The 21,991-nt window shown below is 39.5% G+C and overlaps 1 protein-coding gene across 5 annotated transcripts in view; it reads right to left on the minus strand.

The window, feature by feature from the left end:
* FRY (FRY microtubule binding protein) overlaps window positions 1-21,991 on the minus strand; it is a 253,298-nt gene that overhangs the window by 181,773 nt on the left and 49,534 nt on the right. The window contains exon 2 of one of the 5 annotated variants that reach the window (XM_069808043.1): window positions 19,401-19,499. The exons of 3 other annotated variants lie outside the window; for them this stretch is intronic. In XM_069808043.1, coding sequence (XP_069664144.1) covers window positions 19,401-19,499 — 99 coding nt within the window. Of the gene's footprint in view, window positions 1-19,400; window positions 19,500-21,991 lie in introns of those variants that run through there. One more of the 5 variants, XM_069808042.1, reaches the window with a different exon arrangement.

Below are 21,991 nucleotides of genomic sequence, written 5' to 3' on the forward strand. Positions count from 1 at the left end.
ATTTTTTTCACCATAAGAAATCATAGATCTATAATGTAAGGCTTTTCATAGGTCTACCATCATGAAGCACCTGCTGATTACCATGATAACAGAAGAACTGTTTCAACTATAAACATTTGTATGTAACTCAAACTCCACATTCGTGACATGCAGTGCACCTTCTGTTCTCTCATCTGCTTTCTCAGGTCAGAGGTAGTACATATCCAGGAGCCTTGGGTACCTGGCTCATACCCTCCTCTGGCTGAACAAAGTCTGTGGAGTTTCCACGCCCCAACTTTGGAAAAAAAAAAGTTGGGAGAAGCTGTTCGTCAGCATGGCCAGAAGTGTTCTCATGAGCAGAACACTGCATGAACAGCTATTTTCATTGCAAAACATCTGAAAAATAGACTCCAAAACTTTCACTCAGTAAAAGAAAAAGAATAACAAAAATACATACCACTGGAGGCATTCAGATTATCTATCTTGAGGCATCCAGCTTAGATGCCTACGCTGGGAGGTGAGAGCCTTCAGCATGACTCAAGAGTTCCCAAGAGTTCCAGTACAGAGCACAATTATTTTCCGAAGCAGACCATTTCTCTTCACTGTCTACACATGATAATTAGGGGAACTACTTTCATAAATTGGGTACTTTATTTACATTCTTAACATTTACTAGCATAGGTACTCATATTGTTTACACTTTTAGTGACTATTTATAACAGTCATATAGGCAGTTTAGTCCTCTACGTTCTGAGCAGTGTTTGCAGGAATCCTTAAAAAAAGCACATGGAGATATGAACATAGCAGAGTCATTTCAAGGCTCATTCTAGATTGGTATGAAAGGATCTATTTGGATTTTGCAGTCTGAACTCTTCAGAATCTGAGGCTAAATGCAAAGAGTAGCTGAAGGCCTCCAAGAGATGCCAACAGTAACAAAACAAGTATAAACTATAGATGCAAATTTTGTACACGTAATTTCCTTCCTAGTGCTCACACACTGATTGTCTTCTAGTTGCAGAAACCAATAAGTAGAAGAGCGTGTACCGTACTTGTTGCTAACAGAATGAGTCTTTTAACTTATGTAGCAAGTTATTATATTTTTGATCTCTAAGGACTCTTATTCAAACTCCATCAATAAACCACAGTGATTGTATTTATGAGTGCACAAATATCTGCTAACAGTACAAAGCCTCTCCTTGGCCTGCAGTGATACATCTTTATAACTCAGTCTCTCCTACAGTGTCATCCTGCAAGACAGGAGCACTTCAGCCCTAACCTAGCAAAAAACTTAAGCAAAACACAACTGTTTATTTACCCAGCTTGTGCTTAATACCTTGCTTCTACCTTTGCTAGATGTCAATCATTCTGCTCCTGCCCAGCTCTCCACAGCTTCCAGGTGGTGATGTGGACACAGATGCCAAAGCCAAAAATAACTTTACTGAACTGCTGGAAGTTTTAACATAGCTTTTTATTTTCTATGGCTTCACTAAGTCATATAGGTTTTCCTCCTTAATTTGGGTCAAAGGCTACATCCTTTTAGCCAGATAGTGCTGTATGCTGAATTATACCCATGTCTCTGATTTCCACGTAATCAGCTTGGATTTACACTGGTACAGCTTGTATAAAAGTTTGGCTGTCTGGAGTTTTTCCCCAAAGCAACAAGTAAGGGCTGCTTATTAGGGTCTCTGTAGTTTTGATACAATCTAGTTCTTTTGGGCAAAATAAAGCAACCCTACAAAGAATGATTCCCAGATCAATTTGATTCCAGTGCAGAACACACCTAAGAGATGAAAACAAAAAGGATATGTTATATTATCACATCCTGGGATATGCTGCATTGCATTCATGATTTCACATTCCCTTCTTCAATAAAACTACTTGGAACCTCTTTATGATCTACTCTTGAAAGACCGTGCTAGCTTTCACATAGATACTGGTCATAGTCAAGTGGTATTCAGGTGCCTAAACATAGGTGTCTAGTGTGATTACAGATACCCTAAGGTATGTAAGCTATTCACAGAGACTGGCAGATATGACATAAGACCTACGTTAGATCCACAGTTTTCTGAAGCAGCTGGAGGCTTTATCCTAGACACCTATGTTGAAGTGTCTGATTTGCTCCCTTTGGTTTCAGAAGGAAAAAAAAAGAAACAATGAAAAAAATGACATGTCTTTGTATTATTTCATAGAATCACAGAATCATAGAATGGTTTGGGTTGGAAGGGACCTTAAAGATCACCTAGTTCCAACCCCCCCGCCATGGGCAGGGACACCTTCCACTAGACCAGGTTGCTCCAAGCCCCATCCAACCTGGCCTTGAACACTGCCAGGGATGGGACATCCACAACCTCTCTGGGCAACCTGTGCCAGTGCCTCACCACCCTCACAGTGAAGAACTTCTTCCTTACATCTAATCTAAATCTACCCTCCCTCAGTTTAAAGCCATTACCCCTTGTCCCATCACTACCTGCCCTTGTAAAAAGTCCCTCTCCAGCTTTCTTGTAGGCCCCCGTTAGGTACCGGAAGGCTGCTGTAAGGTCTCCCTGGAGCCTTCTCTGCTCCAGCCTGAACAACCCCAAATCTCTCAGCCTGTCCTCATAGGGGGGGTGCTCCAGCCCCTTGATCATCTTCGTGGCCCTCCTCTGGACTTGTTCTAGCAGGTTCATGTTCTTCTTATGGTGGGGGACCCAGAGCTGGATGCACTACTCTAGGTGGGGTCTCAGGAGAGCAGAGGGGCAGAATCTCCTCCCTCGACCTGCTGGTCATGCTTCTTTTGATGCAGCCCCGGATACAGTTGGCTTTCTGGGCTGAAAACGCACATTGCCGGGTCATGTTGAGCTTCTTGTCAACCAACACCCCTAATCCCTTCTCCTCAGGGCTGCTCTCAATCCATTCTCTGCCCAGCCTGTATTTGTGCTTGGGATTGCCCTCACTCATGTGCAGGACCTCGCACTTGGCCTTGTTGAACTTCATGAGGTTCGCACAGGCCCACCTCTCAAGCCTGTCAAGGTCCCTCTGGATGGCATCCCTTCCCTCCAGCGTGTTGACTGCACCACACAGCTTGGTGTTGTCAGCAAACGTGCTGAGAGCGCGCTCAATCCCACTGTCCATGTCACTGACAAAGACGTTAAACAGCGCCGGTCCCAATGCCAACCCTTGAGGGTTCCTTTCTGTGTTTGGGTTTGTCCAGGAGCTCCTTGTTCATCCACGCAGGCCTCCTGGAGTTTTTGCCTGACTTCCTCTTTGTTGGGACACATCGCTCCTGAGCTTGGAGGAGGTAATTCTTGAATATCAACCAGCTTCCTTGGGCTCCTCTTCCCTCCAGGGCTTTATCCCATGGTACTCTACCAAGCAGATCCCTGAAGAGGACAAAGTCTGCTCTCCTGAAGTCCAGAGCAGTGAGCTTGCTGTGCGCCCTCCTCGCTGCCCTAAGGATCTTGAACTCCACCATTTCATGGCCACTGCAGCCAAGGCTGCCCTTGAGCTTAACGTTCCCCACCAGCCCCTCCTTGTTGGTGAGAACAAGGTCCAGCATAACACCTCTCCTCATTGGCTCCCATATTACTTGGAGAAGGAAGTGGTCATCAACGTGTTCCAGGAACATCCTGGATTGCTTATGCCCTGCTGTGTTGTCCCTCCAACAGGTATCAGGGTGGCTGAAGTCCCCCATGAGGACCAGGGCTTGTGAATGTGAGGCTGCTCCTATCTGTCTATAGAGGGCCTCATCCCCTCCGCCTTCCTGGCTGGGTGGCCTGTAGCAGATCCCCACTACAATGTCACCTGTCCCTGCCCTCCCTTTAATCCTGACCCATAGGCTCTCAGTCAGTTCCTCAACAATCCCCAGCCAGAGCTCCATGCACTCCAGCTGGTCACTGACATAGAGGGCAACACACCTTCCTTGTCTCCTCCGCGTGTCCTTCCTAGAGAGCCTGTATCTTTCCATTCCAACACTCCAGTCACAAGAGCCATCCCACCACGTCCCGTGATGCCAATAAGATCACAGCCCCGCAGGCATGCGCACGCCTCTGACTGCTCTTGTTTATTCCCCATGCTATGTGCCTTTGCATAGAGGAATTTAAATTGGGCCCCCCATGAAGCTGACTTACTGGCTGGAATTCCTCTGTGAAGTGACAAATCCACGTGTAAGCCAGCAATTAAAAAGAAATAATATTTTTACATTTAAGCAGAAAAAACCACAGTATTTATATGTAGTGAGTTTATTTTCTTCGACTTGGCATTTGTTGAGTTTATGCACTTCTCCCCTTATATTAAAAGATTTACAAGGTTTTTTTGCTTTTCTTATTACAGTTTGCATAACACAAAACAATTCAAGCCAAATATTAAGAAAGTAGCTTGTACACATGCTTTACTAATGTTCTCTGTTAAAATGAAAATCGAAATTGTTATCTAAATCAACTGAACTCTGTGTACCTATAAAGTGCCATGATATAACAAGGCAAATAAACATCTTGCTAGGGTCCAAATTAAAAGCACAGAATGACAGAAAGCGCTGCACAAAATAAGATTTCATCAATCAAACCTAATTTAATGTGATAAGCTCTAAATAAAGCAACAGAAATCCTTAGTTTATGTCTCACTAGTCTTGCTGCACCATTTTATTTTGCCTTGTGTTTGTAACTGACTGTTAAGACATTGCCACCTAGTGATGAAAAGCAAAACAAGCAGAAGCAGTAGAACAGTAAATAATCCATAGGAAATATATATTCACATTGTAAACTGTGTCAGAACGGAAGAGAGAAGCATAGAAATGAAGTATACATCTGTATTTCTGGAGAAAGGATATCAGGCAATTACGGTACAATTATATAAAATATTTTAATGGGACCCTATTAAATAGCATTTAATAGAATAAAATTAAAATATTTTAATAGCTACATGGTAGATTCATGTATAACCCAGCTCCCATCCTCAGCTTGTTCAGTGAATTTGTAAGAGTGATTAAATAGGTTGTAAGGGGTTTGTGACTTATTTGTAAATAACAAATGATAACTAACTTCTAGGCATTTTGCAGAGGATTGATTAGTTAATGTTAGAATTACGCCTTCAACATTCAAAGTACTACTATCCTTCCCTTGACTTTGCTTTGGAGCTGTCAAACTGATATGTCCTCCTAGGACTCTGCCATTCACCTCCGAGATTCTCCCTAGCTGAACAGTCTCTGGAAGCATCAGCCAACCAGGAACATATTTCATTTGCCCAGACCTACCATACACATGGTAAAAATATACCATCCTATAAGCCAATTTGAAATCTGCACCGCTACCACTGGGGCACGGACTCAGGCAATGCTGACACAAGAAATACTGCTGCGCAAGTCAAAATGCAGCCTGCATCCTGCAAGCACAGCCTACAGGCATCAGCAGGCATGAAGAATAACTTCAGTAGTATTTTCTTCCTGCTCTTCACCTTAGTTTCCAGCATCATCCCTAAGCAAGCTGTTTTCCATTATTTGAATCCTATAAACTTATTTCCTTCTCAGTTTTGTTACAAACCCTGATCTATATTTTAGAGACATGACTACACAGTGTACTCTCCAAATGTCCCAGCATGACAAGTCAGAACTTCCTCATAGCAGGAAATTTCCAAACAGCCATTGATGGTGCCTCTAATTCTGGGTGCTTGTTTCAGAGATGAGATTTACTAACTGAACACTGTATAATTTGCATTAGGTAACTTATGCCCAAGAGATTGGTACCAGGTCACACAGAGCCTAAGACAGAGGGAACTCAGGGGTTGTGGTTGTCCCTCTTTTCCTCCAGTTATGAAATTTCATTACACAACACACAGACTGAACCCTAAATGCTCAAAAATTTAGCGCTGTCATTAGGTTGTAATCAGGGCCTCTTCCACTGCCCTTCTGCGATGCAGCTACATCTCTTCTACCCTCCTCACAGCAAGCTCTGCGGAAGCGCAGAGAAGTGGAAGCCAGGAAGGGGAAGGGTTGGAGCATGTCCATCACTATTCATAGAATCATAGAATTATTTGCGTTGGAAGGGACCTCTAAAGATCATATAGTCCAACCCCGCTGCTGTGGGCAGGGACATCTTCCACTAGATCAGGTTGCTCAAAGCAACCTGCTTCTTTTTACAGGGTCTTTAGGGGTGGCTAACAATTACTGCATGTTACTATAACTGAGACCATAACGCTTCCCAGCTTTTCTTCTCCTAATTCTCATGCTCACCATGAGCAGGCACACCCTGAGGTTCAGGCACAGATTTCTGCTTCTCCCAGGGCCATGGAACCGGGGCAACCTCCCCTCTCCTCTCCTTCCCCAGGCAGGCAGGAGGCAGCCAGCTGGGAACCTGCCTTGGAAAAGGTAAAGCTCCTGACTCTTCAGAGAGGTGAGGGGAAGCAGAGGGAGGCAGACAAGGAGGAGGTTGTACCCACTCGGAGGGGCGAGCTGATGCCAAAACCAAGGCATCCGTAACACAAATGCAAACCACGTCACATGCTTTGGCTTTCCTGATTTTCTTTCCCTTGTAGAATGAGATGTTCTAAATACTCATTTTCCACACAAGTAAAAATTTCCACCTCCCTGTAACATGCTGCACGTGTATGATGTTTTCATTGATTATCTAAGTAGGAGGAGGAATTTTCAGTGCAGTAGTTCCAATTTGCTCTCAAATACTAGTCCACCCCTCAGACAGTTCTTATCTCAATGTATGCACTTCTTGCAATGTGATTTTTAACACAAATGTTTTCCTGAATCTCAAATACATTTACAGATATATTTTTTCTCTTAATTCTGCCACAGCAGTTCTTAAAGCTTTCCCTGGCTTTAAATAAGATGCTCTTGTGATAAGCTACTTGCTTACTTGTTCTTTTTTTAAACTTTCCTTTCCATTCTCTAGTTTTGTCTTTAATTATTAACAGTTCTTCCTTTCTGACTGGCCTATTTGGATACTCACACCTCAACGCTTTCATTACTCTGTAGAAAGGTATCCTTCTACTTCTGTCCCTTTGCTCCACTCGCAACATCAACCTTAGAAGAGAAGTTGATTTTTTACTTCTCTCATAAAATGAGAATAAACCTGTTGGAAGGGTTTCAACCAACTTCCATCTACTGTGTATCAAGATGAGATGGACATGGGATCAGACTGTACTACATTTGCTGCCTCTTACACCTTCCTATCAGGTATCGTGCTCTGCCCACTATCAGAGAGAGGCCATCAGACTAGCCAGGCATCGGCTCTGAGCTGGCACACACGTGCCCGTGTAATGTAAACACCTCCACGGTTCCCTCAGATGGGTCTTACGCATACAGCATTCACTCTGAATTATTCAAAAAAATGCTACCTCTTGCAACACCTGCGTAAGAAATACCCAGCTGAAACAGGGAAACTGAGCACCGTCAGGATTAGCTGACCTTAGATAACTAACAACAGTTTTTACCAGTCTTTCAGATGATGAAGTATCAAGTTGTATGTATCACTGCATCAGCTTTCCCCACTTCCCTGACACGTACTGCCACATACCATCTCAAACAAGATTACATCCTTCAGAGGAGGACTCAGGCCTTTGCTGTGAGTGAAGTGCTTGGCATAGCTAGAGCCCTGGCTCATTACGGGATACGGAGCTTTCTTCTCATTTTACTCAGAAGTGCTAACAGAAAGATCCAAAGTTCAGGTTCAGGTAGCTCAGACTACTGCTATCCCCAGTTAGACCAAGGGGCCTAATGACTCAGCTGGATAACATCTACAACTTTTAAAACTTCTTTTTTGTTTCAAGGTGGGAAAAAGTAATGCTTCAAAAATCATGATTACCTAAGAAGTCATGCCAGGTGATAGACCAAAAAAGAATACTTTTCTTTCCCTGACTGCAGTTTATAAACAGAGCATACACATGAACTAGCTCACTTGATACCTTTAATAGCTAGGCTGTCAATCACCATGCCCTTCATCCTTTTGAAAAGACTTCTGTATATCCAAAGTAAACATAAATAGCTATCAGCAAACATCTTCATGATTCAAACCACTGGCTGTTTGAGAGCAACTTTATATAAACAACTGCAGTGAGGTAGTGTCAGGAAAAATCAGGCCATATAATTTTACAGCGAAAATTTCTGTTTCTCATGGTTATTTTTCCTTCCTGTTCCTCCACATTATGTGCAGGCAACCCTTTGGTTACAGCTTCTGCCTTAGCACTCTCCTGTTACTACCCAAAATAATTTTCTCCATTCTTCAAAGAACTGATGCCAGTAAACCATCTCAATCCCAATCAGTTGTTGAAGGAAAAGTGTCTTGTTTTCTGTAGTTTTGAAATCCCTTGCCGTATAACCCTCCCAGGCAAGCGCTGGTGAGATACATACGGGGTTTACTGTGTAATACTCTTACTTACACAATGGCATGCCTAGATGCTGGCTAGATAGGAGGTTAACACTTTGGTTAAATGAAAAATCTCACTGGTCTTATTTTAAGAACACTTGTTCTGACTTGCAAAATCCTTTTCTATATTTTTTTTAAAGTATAGGGAAGCAAAACTTTTTTTTTTTTAATTAAAACATTATTTATAAGGATGTATTGTTTCACCTCTTGAAGTAACCTGTGGTAGGAGAGATCTGAATTTCAGAGAGTGTTTTACTTTGCTGGTTTTTCCCCCCCTCAACATAGTACTTTTTAAGTGATGACCACTTGTGCAAGTGCTCTCCCTTGCTGTGGTGAAGGTTTTGCAACAGCAACTCTTCCATCTGGGCACAGGCAATAAATTAATAGAGCTCCAGCATCCTCCAACTTGCTGCTTCTCTATACAAGCACCAGTATCCTCACAGAGGCCAAGTGAGGTATACACGCAGTCTTTGTAATTTGGTCTCTTATATCCTTCAGAGTCTGTCCCTTCTTACTAACCTAAAAAATATCTTGGTTTTCTGAGAGCTATAAGGTCTAACACAGCTCCCTGCTTAGGTTGGAAAAAGGCAAATGACCTTCCTGTTGAAGAGGGTAATGTTACTCAAGGTTTCTCTCAAGCTACATGTCAATGGAAATCGCAATTTAGTGAAAAAATGTACAAAACAAAACCTGTGATCTGCTTTCTATTAACTAAAAGAAAAAACACTATTTTGGGCTTAGTACCCAAGGAAGAAAGCACAAAAAGATAAGTCACATTTTAAATTGAATTATTTCCTAGTAAAGACAGTAGTAATTATAGTTACTTTAACTACACTTAAAATGATTAATGATTTTGAGTCACCACAGGCTAGATTTCAAAGGTATTTAGCTCCTGAAATACCTAACAGTTGCTTTGTAGATTATTAAGTGCCTAATCTGGTTAAGTATCAAACTCCTAGTACTTCTTTGTCCACTGCATCATTAAAGGCTTTGAAAATCTAAACTCATTTTTTTAAAAGTTATTAAAATGAGTAGATCTCATCCTCTCCCGTGTTTTTTCTTTCACCAGATCAGAAAAGGAAGATAGGTTCTTTCTTTTTCATCTCTGGATTGGCTTCTCAGCCGTGAAATGAAATCTAAAATAAAGGACATATAACTGAAAGCAATCCACCGACACAGAATACTTCTATTCAAGTATCTGAATAGGATGCCTAGATCTGGAGAAAACCCGGTTAATTTTTATAACAACCTAATTCAAAAGAGAATGGTGATCATAAAAAATAACACCTGGGATTCACCTGCTTTGAAATCTTGCAGTGGAGCTGCAAACAGCACTGGGCTGCAGTTCTGGATGTGGAACTTGAGCTCACGCTTGGTCAGGTACTGGTGCTCAGTGACACCATATCCCGCCGACTCACACCGGGCACTAACACACGAACCTTGCCTGAACTCTGCCACAGATCAAGGGAGGTCATCGCCAGCTACTGACTAATTCAGTGAACTAAAAACGCAGCATCAGCACAGACAGAATCCTTTATAAAATGGAAACTTCTCCAAGAACATAAGGACACTTCTTTTTCTGATGATACAACATATTTCACCCAGGGTGTGTTTTCGTGTTTGACTTAAGCTAATCTAAGATTGTGCTACTGTTGGAAAAGCTGTGAAGTCCTTCCATTCTCTCCCTTTCCCCCACAATTTCCATCAGGTCTCTTTACAGCTGCACTAGTTAGGAGCAGAAATTTGATATGGGTGGTGGGGGTGTGTGTTTTTAGGAATATGGTTGGGGCTACAGTGTTACTTTCAGTTGATGAATGAGGTTATGAGTCTCCCCACAGAGGCACTTGATCACTAAGGTCAACACAAGGGAGGCTGCATGGGTGTTTAGGTAGGGAAAAGAAGCAGAGGAAAATAATGTTTCTAAACTGAAAAAAAAAGTTTAAAAAATCAAAGATATACTTTTCATAGGTATTACATGGTTAAACAGCTTTCTCAACTGCTCATATGCATTTACAAACACCTATAACAGGCACTGCATTTTATGGGCTGAGCCACTTTTCTGGCCCAGCCCTTAGTAAACTTCAGGAACAGATACATTCTAGCTATAATTGCAAGATGCATGGCCAGACAATGAGCCTGAAGATTTTAAAAGCCAGAATGGACAGTGATAATCAGTCTGATCTCCTGCATAGGTCAGGCCAGAGAATGTCTTTATTTCTGGTCCATGTACAGTAATTCAGAGTAGCCAGACAAATCAGAAAAACCTTCTGGCAGAGCTATTACAGGTAATGCTAGATCCAGGTTAAACTATTTGCAAATGCTAAAATAAGTATTTATGGAGTTAGCTCTAGTCTATGAGACACAAACATAACATTTCACATATACTTACACATGCAACACCATTAATTCTCTATAATATACAATCAGATTAAAATAATTAATGTAAGATATCCACCTATGTGGACAACAGGCTGTACACTATTATTAAAAAGCAACTACTGCAACTCATATTTGTTTCTGTGAGGTTTCATCAGCAGTTTACAATATTAAGCTGATATAGGACCCTACGTTGCCTACTCCATATATGACACAAAGAAAATCAGATTGAAAATGGCATAAAGAGAAAAATAAATAAATTTTATTCACAAAATACATCAAGAATCTTAAAATCCACTCATTTCTGGGGGTATGAGAATATAAATGCAAATTTACAAGGTTTTGGTGTGCATTTCTTCTCTGGGATAAACACTGGTGGCAGAACAGCCCACACAGACTTGCTCTGCCAGCAGGCAGAATCCAGCTAATGAAATGTAGAAGGAAGGAAGGTCAGTTCCAGATAAAAAAGCAGCATACCTAGCCGAAAGATCCTCTATTATCAGTTCCTCAGTGCAGTTGTTGTGCACATGGACATTCAGCTGACAATCTGTACCTATGTTGAATTTGGACTGCTGAATAGAAGGTATAGTGATCTTAAATAAATAAATAAATAAGGAACCATGAATTAAATATCTCAGATATGTTTTACTTATCAGTATATATGCATATACATATTATTCCCTTTTAATGTGTTTCTCTGGGGATATGGAAAGGAGCTTCCATGCAGCCACCTTCTCCTTTCAGATTCATCCTAAATACCGAACAATCCAAAGGTCTTTACAGAGAAGTGTACTCATAATACAGGAAATTAAATGAATGTGCGTTCAGCACCTGATTGATGCAAAGAAATAGTGCTGAGCATGCTAAAGAGTATTAATTTGAACTGAAGATAATTAAATGAACATGTGTCATTCATATTGTCAATACACATAACTACTTTTATTCCCTTTTCACAATGGTTTGTTTGCATCAAGATCATCCACAAAAATTCTGAGAGAAATCTTATTTTGCCCTTCACAAAACAATAAAGCCTTCAAACAGACAAAATCCCCAGCTCTTTGAAAGGTCATTCTAGACCGCAATGTCTTGGTGTCTCCTGAAACTTTGAGGATATCTTCACAACAGGGACATATTGTGCTGTTGTACATACTGTGCCTGCATTACACAGATTCACCACAGTCAAATACAGAACACCGCCTGCGACATTCATTTCTTCTAGAGTTGCTCTAAACAGGGGCAACAAGTGAAAGAAGATAGTACTGTCCATTCAGTTCTGGGGGAAACTTCACTAGAAGCCAACTGATGATACAACATTGCACCAAAATACTGTTAGTATTTGTTGTTAACACAACCGTCTGTCATTTAAGCTCTTAAGTAAATACTATGCATACAATATTTTGTATTTTAATGTTTTCCAGCATTCTGCTAGGCATGAATGGATGGGGATGTAAGATAAGGGATTTGTTGGGGCTTTTCTTAACTATAAGGGGAAGTAAGGACGTTGCACCGTGTACCTAACGTGCCAGAATACCCACAAGAAGTTACTTAAAGCAGTTCAGAGCTCACAGAGCAGAAAACAGGACTGTGGCAGCTGGCATCACTGCTAGTGACAGTCTCTGTCTTTTGCAGGCAAGGCACCTCAGCATGCTACCTGGTTGGCGATAAAGTGCAGGATAAGTTTCACAGCATTGATGGAATACCAAACAAACTGTTGTGTATAAAGAGGCACTTCATGTTCAATGTGTTTGAATTTTGTATTAGTAAACATAATGTTGGAGTTTTTAAAAGAATCAATAAAGCTTTATTAAAAATAAAGTTAAGTGTTCATGAATGTGGACAAACATTGTAACTAATAATTATTAAAAAAGACAACAGTAACTTACGATTTGAGAAGCACACAAGCCCCATGCTTTATTATTGTAAAACCTAAGGTTTCAGAAATAATCATGTCATAATTTTGAGACCGTGGCTTATGAATCACCAGTGTAGGGGCAAGCAACATTGTTTGCATGGAAGAAAGACTTGGTGGTATAAATCTATGAAAGAATGGAAGCAATTCACCCCTTCTCTCTTCCTGTATGTCTGTACATGGTCCCTTGCTTGGTTGGAAGGGAGAAGCTAAAGGTAGACTACAGAGGTGGACTTACTTGACTTAATGCAGATGTTGACAGTATAACCCCATTTCAGCTACTCAGCTTGGATGTGTTAGAGTCAATATAAAGAAATAAGAGCTGATTTATTGCATTTTAATACTGACATCTACAACAGATCACATGGATTAAACTCTAATAATACCTGTTTGTCTCCAATGATTGTAAACCGAGCTTGAAGTGACTAGCTTAGGCATGGACATCTATTCAGCAAATGTCTGAGTTTGTAAAGATGACACCCCGGTTGTCCAGATCAGAAAACACTCCCTGGTTAAAACCCCTAAAATAGTGATGCTGGCTTTCTCCACAGGCTCTTCCTCTTTCAGGACTAGCAAGCCTTTTAAGATGCAAAGCCACTAGGAGAGCACAAAGCAATTTCTTACCATCTTCAGCTTGAAGCACAGTCTATTTATTTCTGTTTATAAATATAGACTATTTATTTCCCTAAACACTGTTTTAAATACTAAATTTAGCCATCTATACCTAAAATCAGGATCAAAGTGAAAGTCTGAAACCACCTAATAAAAAGGATGATAAATTTGTTGAAGGAATTGCAACTGTTCCTTCTAGTCCTCTACTGTGAGAGTGGAGCAATGCTATTGCCTATGGAAGTTCCTTCTGCTATTCCTCCCACAAGTACCAGGAGCGGAGGAAAGCAAAGGAGATGGGAACAGAAAGGTGTCTGCAACTCCTGCAACAATGGGCTTTGCCTACAGGCAACACACAGTGAAGTTTAGTGTAGGTCTATAGAATTTCTTGACAGTTTTACCATTTGTCTTTCACAAAAAAAAAAAAAAGTAGATGATGCTTTCTGGTAATATTTAGTGGGGAGGATGGCCAATAAAAAGAAGAATCAGGAAATGCCTAAACAATTACAATATTCTTTGAAAGTACAGTAAGACAATTGGTATGATTTTCAGTAATACAGAGTACATTATGAAACAAAGGACTTGTAGTAGTAGGGGAAATATTGAACAAAACTGTGGTAAATTCATATTAACATTATTTTTCCTTTTGTTGAGCTTCCCGAGATTCCTGTTAAACAGTACTGGCCTCAGTATCGACCCCTGGGCTACACTGTTAGTGACTGACCTCCAGCTAGTCTTTGTGCTGCTCATCACAACCTGGTCAGCCTGGCAGTTCAGTTTTCAACCCACCTCACCATCCATTCATCTAGTTTGTATTTCATCATTTTGCCTATGAGGATGTTGCAGGAGATACTCTCAAAAACCTTTCTAAAGTTGCGATAAACAGCATCCTTTGCTCTGCCACCATCCACCAAGCCAGTTACCTTGTTTTAGAAGGCTATCGAGTTGGTAAAGCATGATTTCCCCTTCATACAAACATGCTGACTGCTCCCAGTCATCTCCTTCTCTTATGTTTGGGAATGGGCTATAGGATCATTTATTCCATCACTGTCCCAAGGATTATGGTGAGGGTGACTGACCAGTAGTTCCCTGGATCCTCTTTCTTGCCCTTCTTGAAGAAAGGAGTCACATTTTCTCTCCCAGTCCTCAGGAACCTCCCCTGTTGCCACAAGCTTTCAAAGACTTATCAGGACTGGCCTGACAGTGACATTAGCCAGCTTCCTCAGCACTTGTGGTTGCATCCTATCAGGTCCCATGGACTCATGTATGTCCAGTTTGCTTAAAATGTTCCCTAACCTGTTATCCCTGTACCAAGGGTAAGTCTGCCTTAGTTCAGGCCTTCCTACTGGTCTCTGGACCCGGGATTCCTGAAGGCCTCCTGAAGGTAAAGACTGAGGCAAAGAAAGCATTGACTACCTCGGCCTTTTCCATTTCCATCACCATCATTCTTCTTGCTGCTGAATGAAGTTTACAGAGCCAGCGAGACCTCTTTCAGGATGGGCTTTCAAGTTGGAGAAATCAAAATATAACAATAGATTATGCAGAAGTATTCTTAACCTTGAAACCAGATACAGGACAAACTGTAATACTACTCTTACTTAAGAGTCCCATAACATTTAGTATGACAAATCTAAACTTGAATTACATTATTACTGGTTTATAAAGGGCGAACTGCTGATTTTCTAGTTCCAGAATGGATTTAGAATCAGACTTATACGCATACGCTTTGTTTATCCTCAATCCGCTCAGCAGAAAATTAAATATGTTTCAGACCCTGAAATTTCATGTTGTGAGCTTAATAAAGTTTCTGGTATTCTGCTTTTCTTGTCGTCCTTCTTTTGCCCTGACATCTTTGTGTGATAGTAAAACCTCTGCTGCAGATTAGACTTTTTACTTCGGAGTAGAGCCTCAGCATCTAGTGGAAATCTAATGCTTGAATTATTCTCCATAACAGGAGTCAATAACTCCATGATAAATCTAAACTAGCCCTCTCAGAAGTACTTTAAGATGACTCATTGAACAAACTGGTACTGAGTTTTAATGACCTTTGTAGTCATTAAAGTTACGTCTTGCTGGACAGACTGGTGATTGAACCACATTAGACCACAAATGCCATGCCTATATTAATACCTGGGGCTGTTCTCTAGTCATGAGGCCAGATGGCACGAAACAGCCCACAAGCACACAGTAAAACATTATCTAAATGCTGTGGCAATATCCAACTTTCTCTTGATTCCTCAGCTCTTGCCAACTTCTAAACTGTGCCTGAGAATCATTAGGGGAGGCTGCAGGTTGGTCCAGGCAAAATGGGGAAGAAGTGGAGCACCTTTGCTAGAGAGGGATTTCTCTGACTTGCATACAAGGAACAGGAGAGAACAGACAGGCTGGCAAGAGATTGTCTAGTTTAAAGATCCTAAACAAAGTAGGAAATACAGGACAATAGGAAAGATGACACTTGTCGACTGCCCCCTCCTTATCAATATGCAGACTAAACATTATGATTAAAAATTATTTTGCTAAACCTTTATCTTTTGCATCACAAATCACCCCAGAAATGGTTTATTAGGAAGAGCAGATAATTCACAACAAAGTCAGAAGGATGCACAGTAACATGTTCTGCAACTAAAGCATGTTGCCATTACAGCCGCAGTGAAACTGCAGAAACAGTAACTCCAACCACACAGAGCAAAACCCCATGGAAAGTCACAGCAATACCCTCAGGCAGTTCTAAAACAAACAAATAAACAAAAACCTCACTACACAGCCAGGTCCTTGGAAGAGAAGCCACTAGATTGCATCATGCACAATATATATTGCTTATCTACAGAAATTTTTTCATGGAAAAAGTAATGTCTTCCAGTAACAGATGGGAAAGATTTCTTATTTTAAGAAATTTTAAATGTAAGTGCAACTTAAGTATATGATTAAAAAGCATGAACAGATGTTTGTTGGGTCTTCAAAATTGTATCTGATTATAAAACTGCATTCCAACATTGTGTAGCAGCTAGATGTTAGCATATCCTTTGCAAGAGAATTTAAATTGATCTCGTTAAGCACTGTGCAATTTCAACTTCCCAGAAAACCCAATATAAAATAATGTCCTCAGCTCCTCAAGTTACTGATTTAAGATCCAAGCCCCAAAATTCATAAAAATCACATTCCAAATTAACCACTCTTAATTACTAGCAATAAAGAAAATTAATATGAGATATACAGTTGATGAAATTTGTTCTTTATAAAAACCTAAATATATGAACTCAGTATCTATCTGCTTACACTGGTTTACCAGAAGTGCCATAAGGATTTCACTTCACTGTCAGGGCATCTTTCACAATGAGCAGCAGTACAAAAAAAAATCTTCCAGCTAACTCTAATGAAGTTCAAGGAGTTTTCATTAGGTAGTCTTTGGTAATTAAGATTAATTGTATTACCTACACCCATCTGCAGGTAAAACAGTCTCTGAACCTAAACAGATTAATAAAATACTGATTCTTTAAACTTTACTGAAATTAAGTAAGTATTTTCAGAAACTCCTAAACTTTTTGTTGTTGTTGTTTAAATTCAGGTACAGTAAGACAGCAAAGAAATGAAAATGAAGAAGACATTGAGAATTTTTATTTCAGAGATTCCAAGATTATCAGGTGATTTAACTCGAATACAGTATGCTCCTATTAAATGTGTAAGGCAAGGTAAAGTATAAATAGCTGAAAGGAAAATAGTTACCTACCAAATGCACCCAACAAGTCTACAAAACGTATCTACAAGTAAACAAGCACTATAGAAGAAATATATTTTGAGTGATTTATATGCAGTCCATAGACCCATCTGACTGTAGAGAACATACTTCAATGTCATTAACTACATTAGCTTATGTAAAGATTGCACTTCAGAAGAGGAACAAAATATACATCAGGAAGAAGGTTAAATCAAAGCTATTATGATAACCTTTAAGTCTAATTCTTTTAAAACATTTTACTTGGTTGATAAGATTTTGATTACAACAGATGCACTACTGTGAGACTTTAAAAGCAATGTCTTTCAGTGTAATGAAATTATATGTACTTCTCAATGCTATGAAAAAAAATTGTTGTAGACAATCTTTCCAATCCATTAGCACAAAAATAATTCTTTATGGGCCATAGATGGACACATTTTTATGGTGAGTCTGCACTTTAAGTTGCATCTTAAATCAGATAGAATAAAAGATTCTATTGTCTCATGATGGCCAAAGAAAGAATTACTTAAAAGTAATGTCAACAAACCCTCATTGATTTACCACACATGAAAAGTATTTAAGGCTACTACCATTTGATGTAAAGAGTGACCATCTTGTTCTTCAATCTTTTAAAACATTTTTGTATGTTTCCTATTTTGCTAACGTTTCTTAGGACTCTGATTTTCTATTTTAAAATTCAATACATTTTATATTAACATACTTTCTTGGAGATAAAACCAGTGTTGAATATTAAGTCAATGCTCCTTCTTGAAAATTATATAAACGTACAAAAGAAAGAACCTGTTATGTTTCCCAGAAGGTGAACATTCATCACAAGTTTTAAGATATCACTCTACACTTCTAATCATTATCCTCTAGATATGACATAACAGAGAGCCAAAGTGTCAAACTAGCAAACCATGTTACTAAACCAGATTGTTTTTCACATGCTATTTCTAGAGCAGCACGCACAGAAACTTGTGCTGAAATCAGGAAGCAAGTGCTGTAATTCCTTCACAAGGTCTTCCAGCACAAGCGAAGTCTATAAACCCTTACACACCGTAAGATTTGAGGTGTACTACTGTGTGTACAATGGGGTTTGTTCACTTGAACTCTGGAGTCTTTGCTTTAAAGTGGAGTCTTAACATCTGTAACAAGTGATGGTAGCAATCTAAATGTAGGAGACAACAGTTTTTAAAACAAACAAACAACAAATCAGAAAACAAAAATGAAAGCCACAATAGCAGAAGGAGCCTTCTCTATCTTAACCTCACCTTCCTCCCTATCTTCCCCATCATCTTCACATTCAAGTCACTCTCCAATGGACATAGAGAGCTTCCTTCATGTCCCAAATACAACTTAAAGGTGAGGCAGCATCTTCATCACTTCCCTACAAGAACATTAGGAAATGAAACTCCACAGTACCTAAAATACCAGTGAACCCAAGAAGAAAACAAGTTTGACAACACGCATATATTACATCAGACTTCAAAATGCAGAATCCAGAGCTTTCCTCTGAATCATCAACCCATCCTTTCTGAAGAAAATGACACTTAAAAAAACCATTCAAGAACTAAAATGCTGAAGAGTATATTAAGTGATATATGTAGAAATATGTAAGTGAACGTAAAAACACAGAAGGCCGAGAGAAAAGCAAGACATTATCACTTTGATAATTTCTATTAATAAAGCAGTGGTCACTCACCCAGATCAATGGGTGGACACAGACACAACTAGCAATGTACCAATTTTATAGCATGGTGGCGTATCTTAACATAAGGCTCAATAAAACACAGTAACATACAGAACTGATGCCAGTTTACAATATGAACAGCAAATGAAAAAATGCAACACCCCCCTCCCCCTGCATTTTCATTCAGCAGAATGTCTTGCTAACAGTGTTCAGGGGAAACCAAGCCAATTTTTTCAAGTCAGGAAGGGAAGAACTTTGGAACAAGCCAGTCTTGCCTTTCCTTCTGCTGTCAGTGGATGATACTTGTAAAATGCAACACCAACACAAGCCATTCTACCAAACTTCATTGTGCAGGGTGACATAAGGGCCATAAGTGAACAGCAATTATCCTATGCAGATTACAAGCATATGTTATTACTAGGCAGCACAATTTATTCAGAAGGGAGGTAGGATATTCAAATCTTCACTAAATTAAAATACTGAACACATCATTATAACTCATTTGAATCAAGACACATACTGCACCCATGATTTTAAGCATCTTTATTAAAAGTAATTAGATTTTGGCAAGTCTTTCCCAATTAACGTAGCCAGTCAAAAGAAAAAAAAAATCATACATACTGGCTGTTTTATCCCCACGTCTCATGAAAAATTAAATAATTCATTCATATCACTGTTGAATAATTTTAAAATATTTTTTCTTATATATAAACCCCTTCTTTATTAGTTTCAGTATTTTAATTTACATATAAATATGGTGTCAAATCAACTTACTTATTTTAGAAAGTGACTTTGCTAGACTGTATGCTGGTCTGACCTCCAGAAATGCTTTGAGAGAGTGTCTCAAGACTTCTAACTGTGACAATATTTTCACTGAAAAAAAAAAAGCAGTGAATTTGTTACAGAATACTAGCTATTCTGTTGTAAAATCACAGGCCAGCAACCTACATTCTTACTTTGAGTAGCTCTATAGAGTACTGTTAACCTCTGACCTTCGTTACATTAACTCATAGCAACACCACAATGCTTTTACAAAAGTAGAGATAATGTGTTGTCCCACAGAATACATACAGCTTATTTTGGCTGTGAAGACAATGCCTGAGTCACAGACGTACAAGCCATGAAATGGAGGTGTGCCTGGTTCTGGGAGAGGCAGAAAATCCCAAGTATTTTTCTCACCTTCTGTCCTTCAAAACTAGCACATCAGTCAACAAGCATTATTCAACAATAATACAGGCTACCTGCATATTAAAATGAAGAAAGAGAAGAAAAAAGCCCCCATGATACTAATAACAGAACTAGAAGTGGATTTTCAATAGTGTTTAAACATCCCCAGCTCACAATACATACGGCTTCCAAATAGAACTTAACTATTGTAATTTTTTTTAGTATTTAAACCTTTGTAATTTCTGTATTGTTTATTCTGCTTTCTTCAGAAAATTAACAATCCCAGCCAAAATCTCACATCTCTGCCATGTATAAAGAGAAAACTCAAACAGCAACAGTATCAGCAGCCTTCTTCCAAAAAGAAATATGAGTAAAAACTGACTCTACGCTTCCCTAGATTAAAACTAATAAATACAGACTAATTTTCATCAGGTTGTTGTGCTTTTGAATATGAGTCAGCACAGATGTGTAATGATGTTTAGCTAATCCATTTTAATTTTATGCCCCTTCAGTTAGTTCAATTTACCTTTCCTAGGTACCTCTGTAAAGACATGCCTTCCTAAGGCCCTTTTGCTGCCCACTCTGTCTTTTTACAATTCTTTCTTCGCTCATTAACAAGTCACAGGTTTATCTTCAGGTTAAGACAAGACACCATTCATTTTTGTATGGTCCTGCCAGGGTAAGGTTCAGTCATGGCTCTGATAGTATGCTGAGCTGAGGGCATGTCATCTGATCTGTAGAAACTCAACTAATTACGGTGATGAACCTCTCTATTGACAATAAATGGCCCTATAATGTTGACTATGATTGCTTGTGCCTGTGTTGTCATTTTCCAAAAAAAAAAAAAAAAAAAAAAAAGTATAACCATGAAATAGTAAAAACTAAAATTTAGATTATTGGCAGTTGCTATTAACTAAGCTCTGAAGTATGCAACAGCTCTAAACATTTTGAATTTAAAGAAGAAATGAAGTGCTTTGTTGGAAGAAGAAAAAGGTATCTCTGTGCAGTGTATCCCTTTGGCAATGCCATGGTTTCTCCTCACAGTCATAGTTTGTCCTCCCCTTGCCACGTGGGAATGAACACAATAACCCAGTGATACCATTGCTAGGATAGTCCTGCCTCAGCATATGTGAATGACTAACTTCATGATGACAGGACAGACAGATGTGTCACTCTTCTCAGGTTTCAGCTTTCATTTTTAAAGAGTGAGCTTCTAACTACCACAGTTAAGAAAAAATTGTAAAACAAACCTATTGCATGCAAGATGCCTCCCTGAGTCTGCACCAATTCTGAAACAAGAGTCCCAATGTATGAACTGACCTATATCCTTGCACGTACATGCCTTGATGTGTCACTATTCACCATTTTATTAGTTAAGCTCTTTAAGATAGAATAAAAGGAAAGAAAACAAGATGTACATGACTTCAGACTAAATTGCAAGCATGTCCTAAAACTAAGACAGATTCATGGTGATAGAAAAGACTAAGCAGAGATACAGGGATTAGGAGGAGGTGGAAGAGTAAAAATTATATAGATTTAGAATACTTATATTAATAGATGACTAGGTTGAAACAAGGAAGTATGAATTTCCACATTCTTCAGAGGGCTTCAGCAGTGATCCAAAAGACTGCAAAGCAAGTATATCAATATATATTATATATATATATATATTTAAAATCTATCTCAGGTGTTCAAGGTCAGGTCGGACAGGGCTTTGAGCAACCTGATCAAGTGGAAGATGTCCCTGCCCACAGCAGGGGGTTGGACTATATGATCTTTAGAGATGCCTTCCAACCCAAACCATTCTGTGATTCTGATACAGCTCTGTTTCCATTCTAACCTACATTTACAGCATGAAAGACAATGGTCTAGAGGACTTCGAGCTTACTTTGTTAACCTGTTTTCAAAAGCAAATCAAGTAAAGCTTCTCCCATGTATACTGCTGACCTACCAAATGAAAGACTACACCCATCTTTCCATCATGCTCCATCAATTGCTTATAGCAAGCAATTTGCATTACCTTTGAGTTAAGTGCCCTTGAGTGTACAGTAACACAGCTGCAGTGGATTTCATAAGCGCAATGGCAGCCTTCCAAAAACACAAACTACATTAAAGTGCTCATATCTGACGCAGCACAAACGATGGATCATTACTGCTAGCATGGTAATTTGGGAAGGTGGAAAGAACAGAGAGAATGA

Source organism: Haliaeetus albicilla, chromosome 20, assembly GCF_947461875.1.
Source record: "Haliaeetus albicilla chromosome 20, bHalAlb1.1, whole genome shotgun sequence".
Classification (NCBI taxonomy): Eukaryota; Metazoa; Chordata; class Aves; order Accipitriformes; family Accipitridae; genus Haliaeetus; species Haliaeetus albicilla.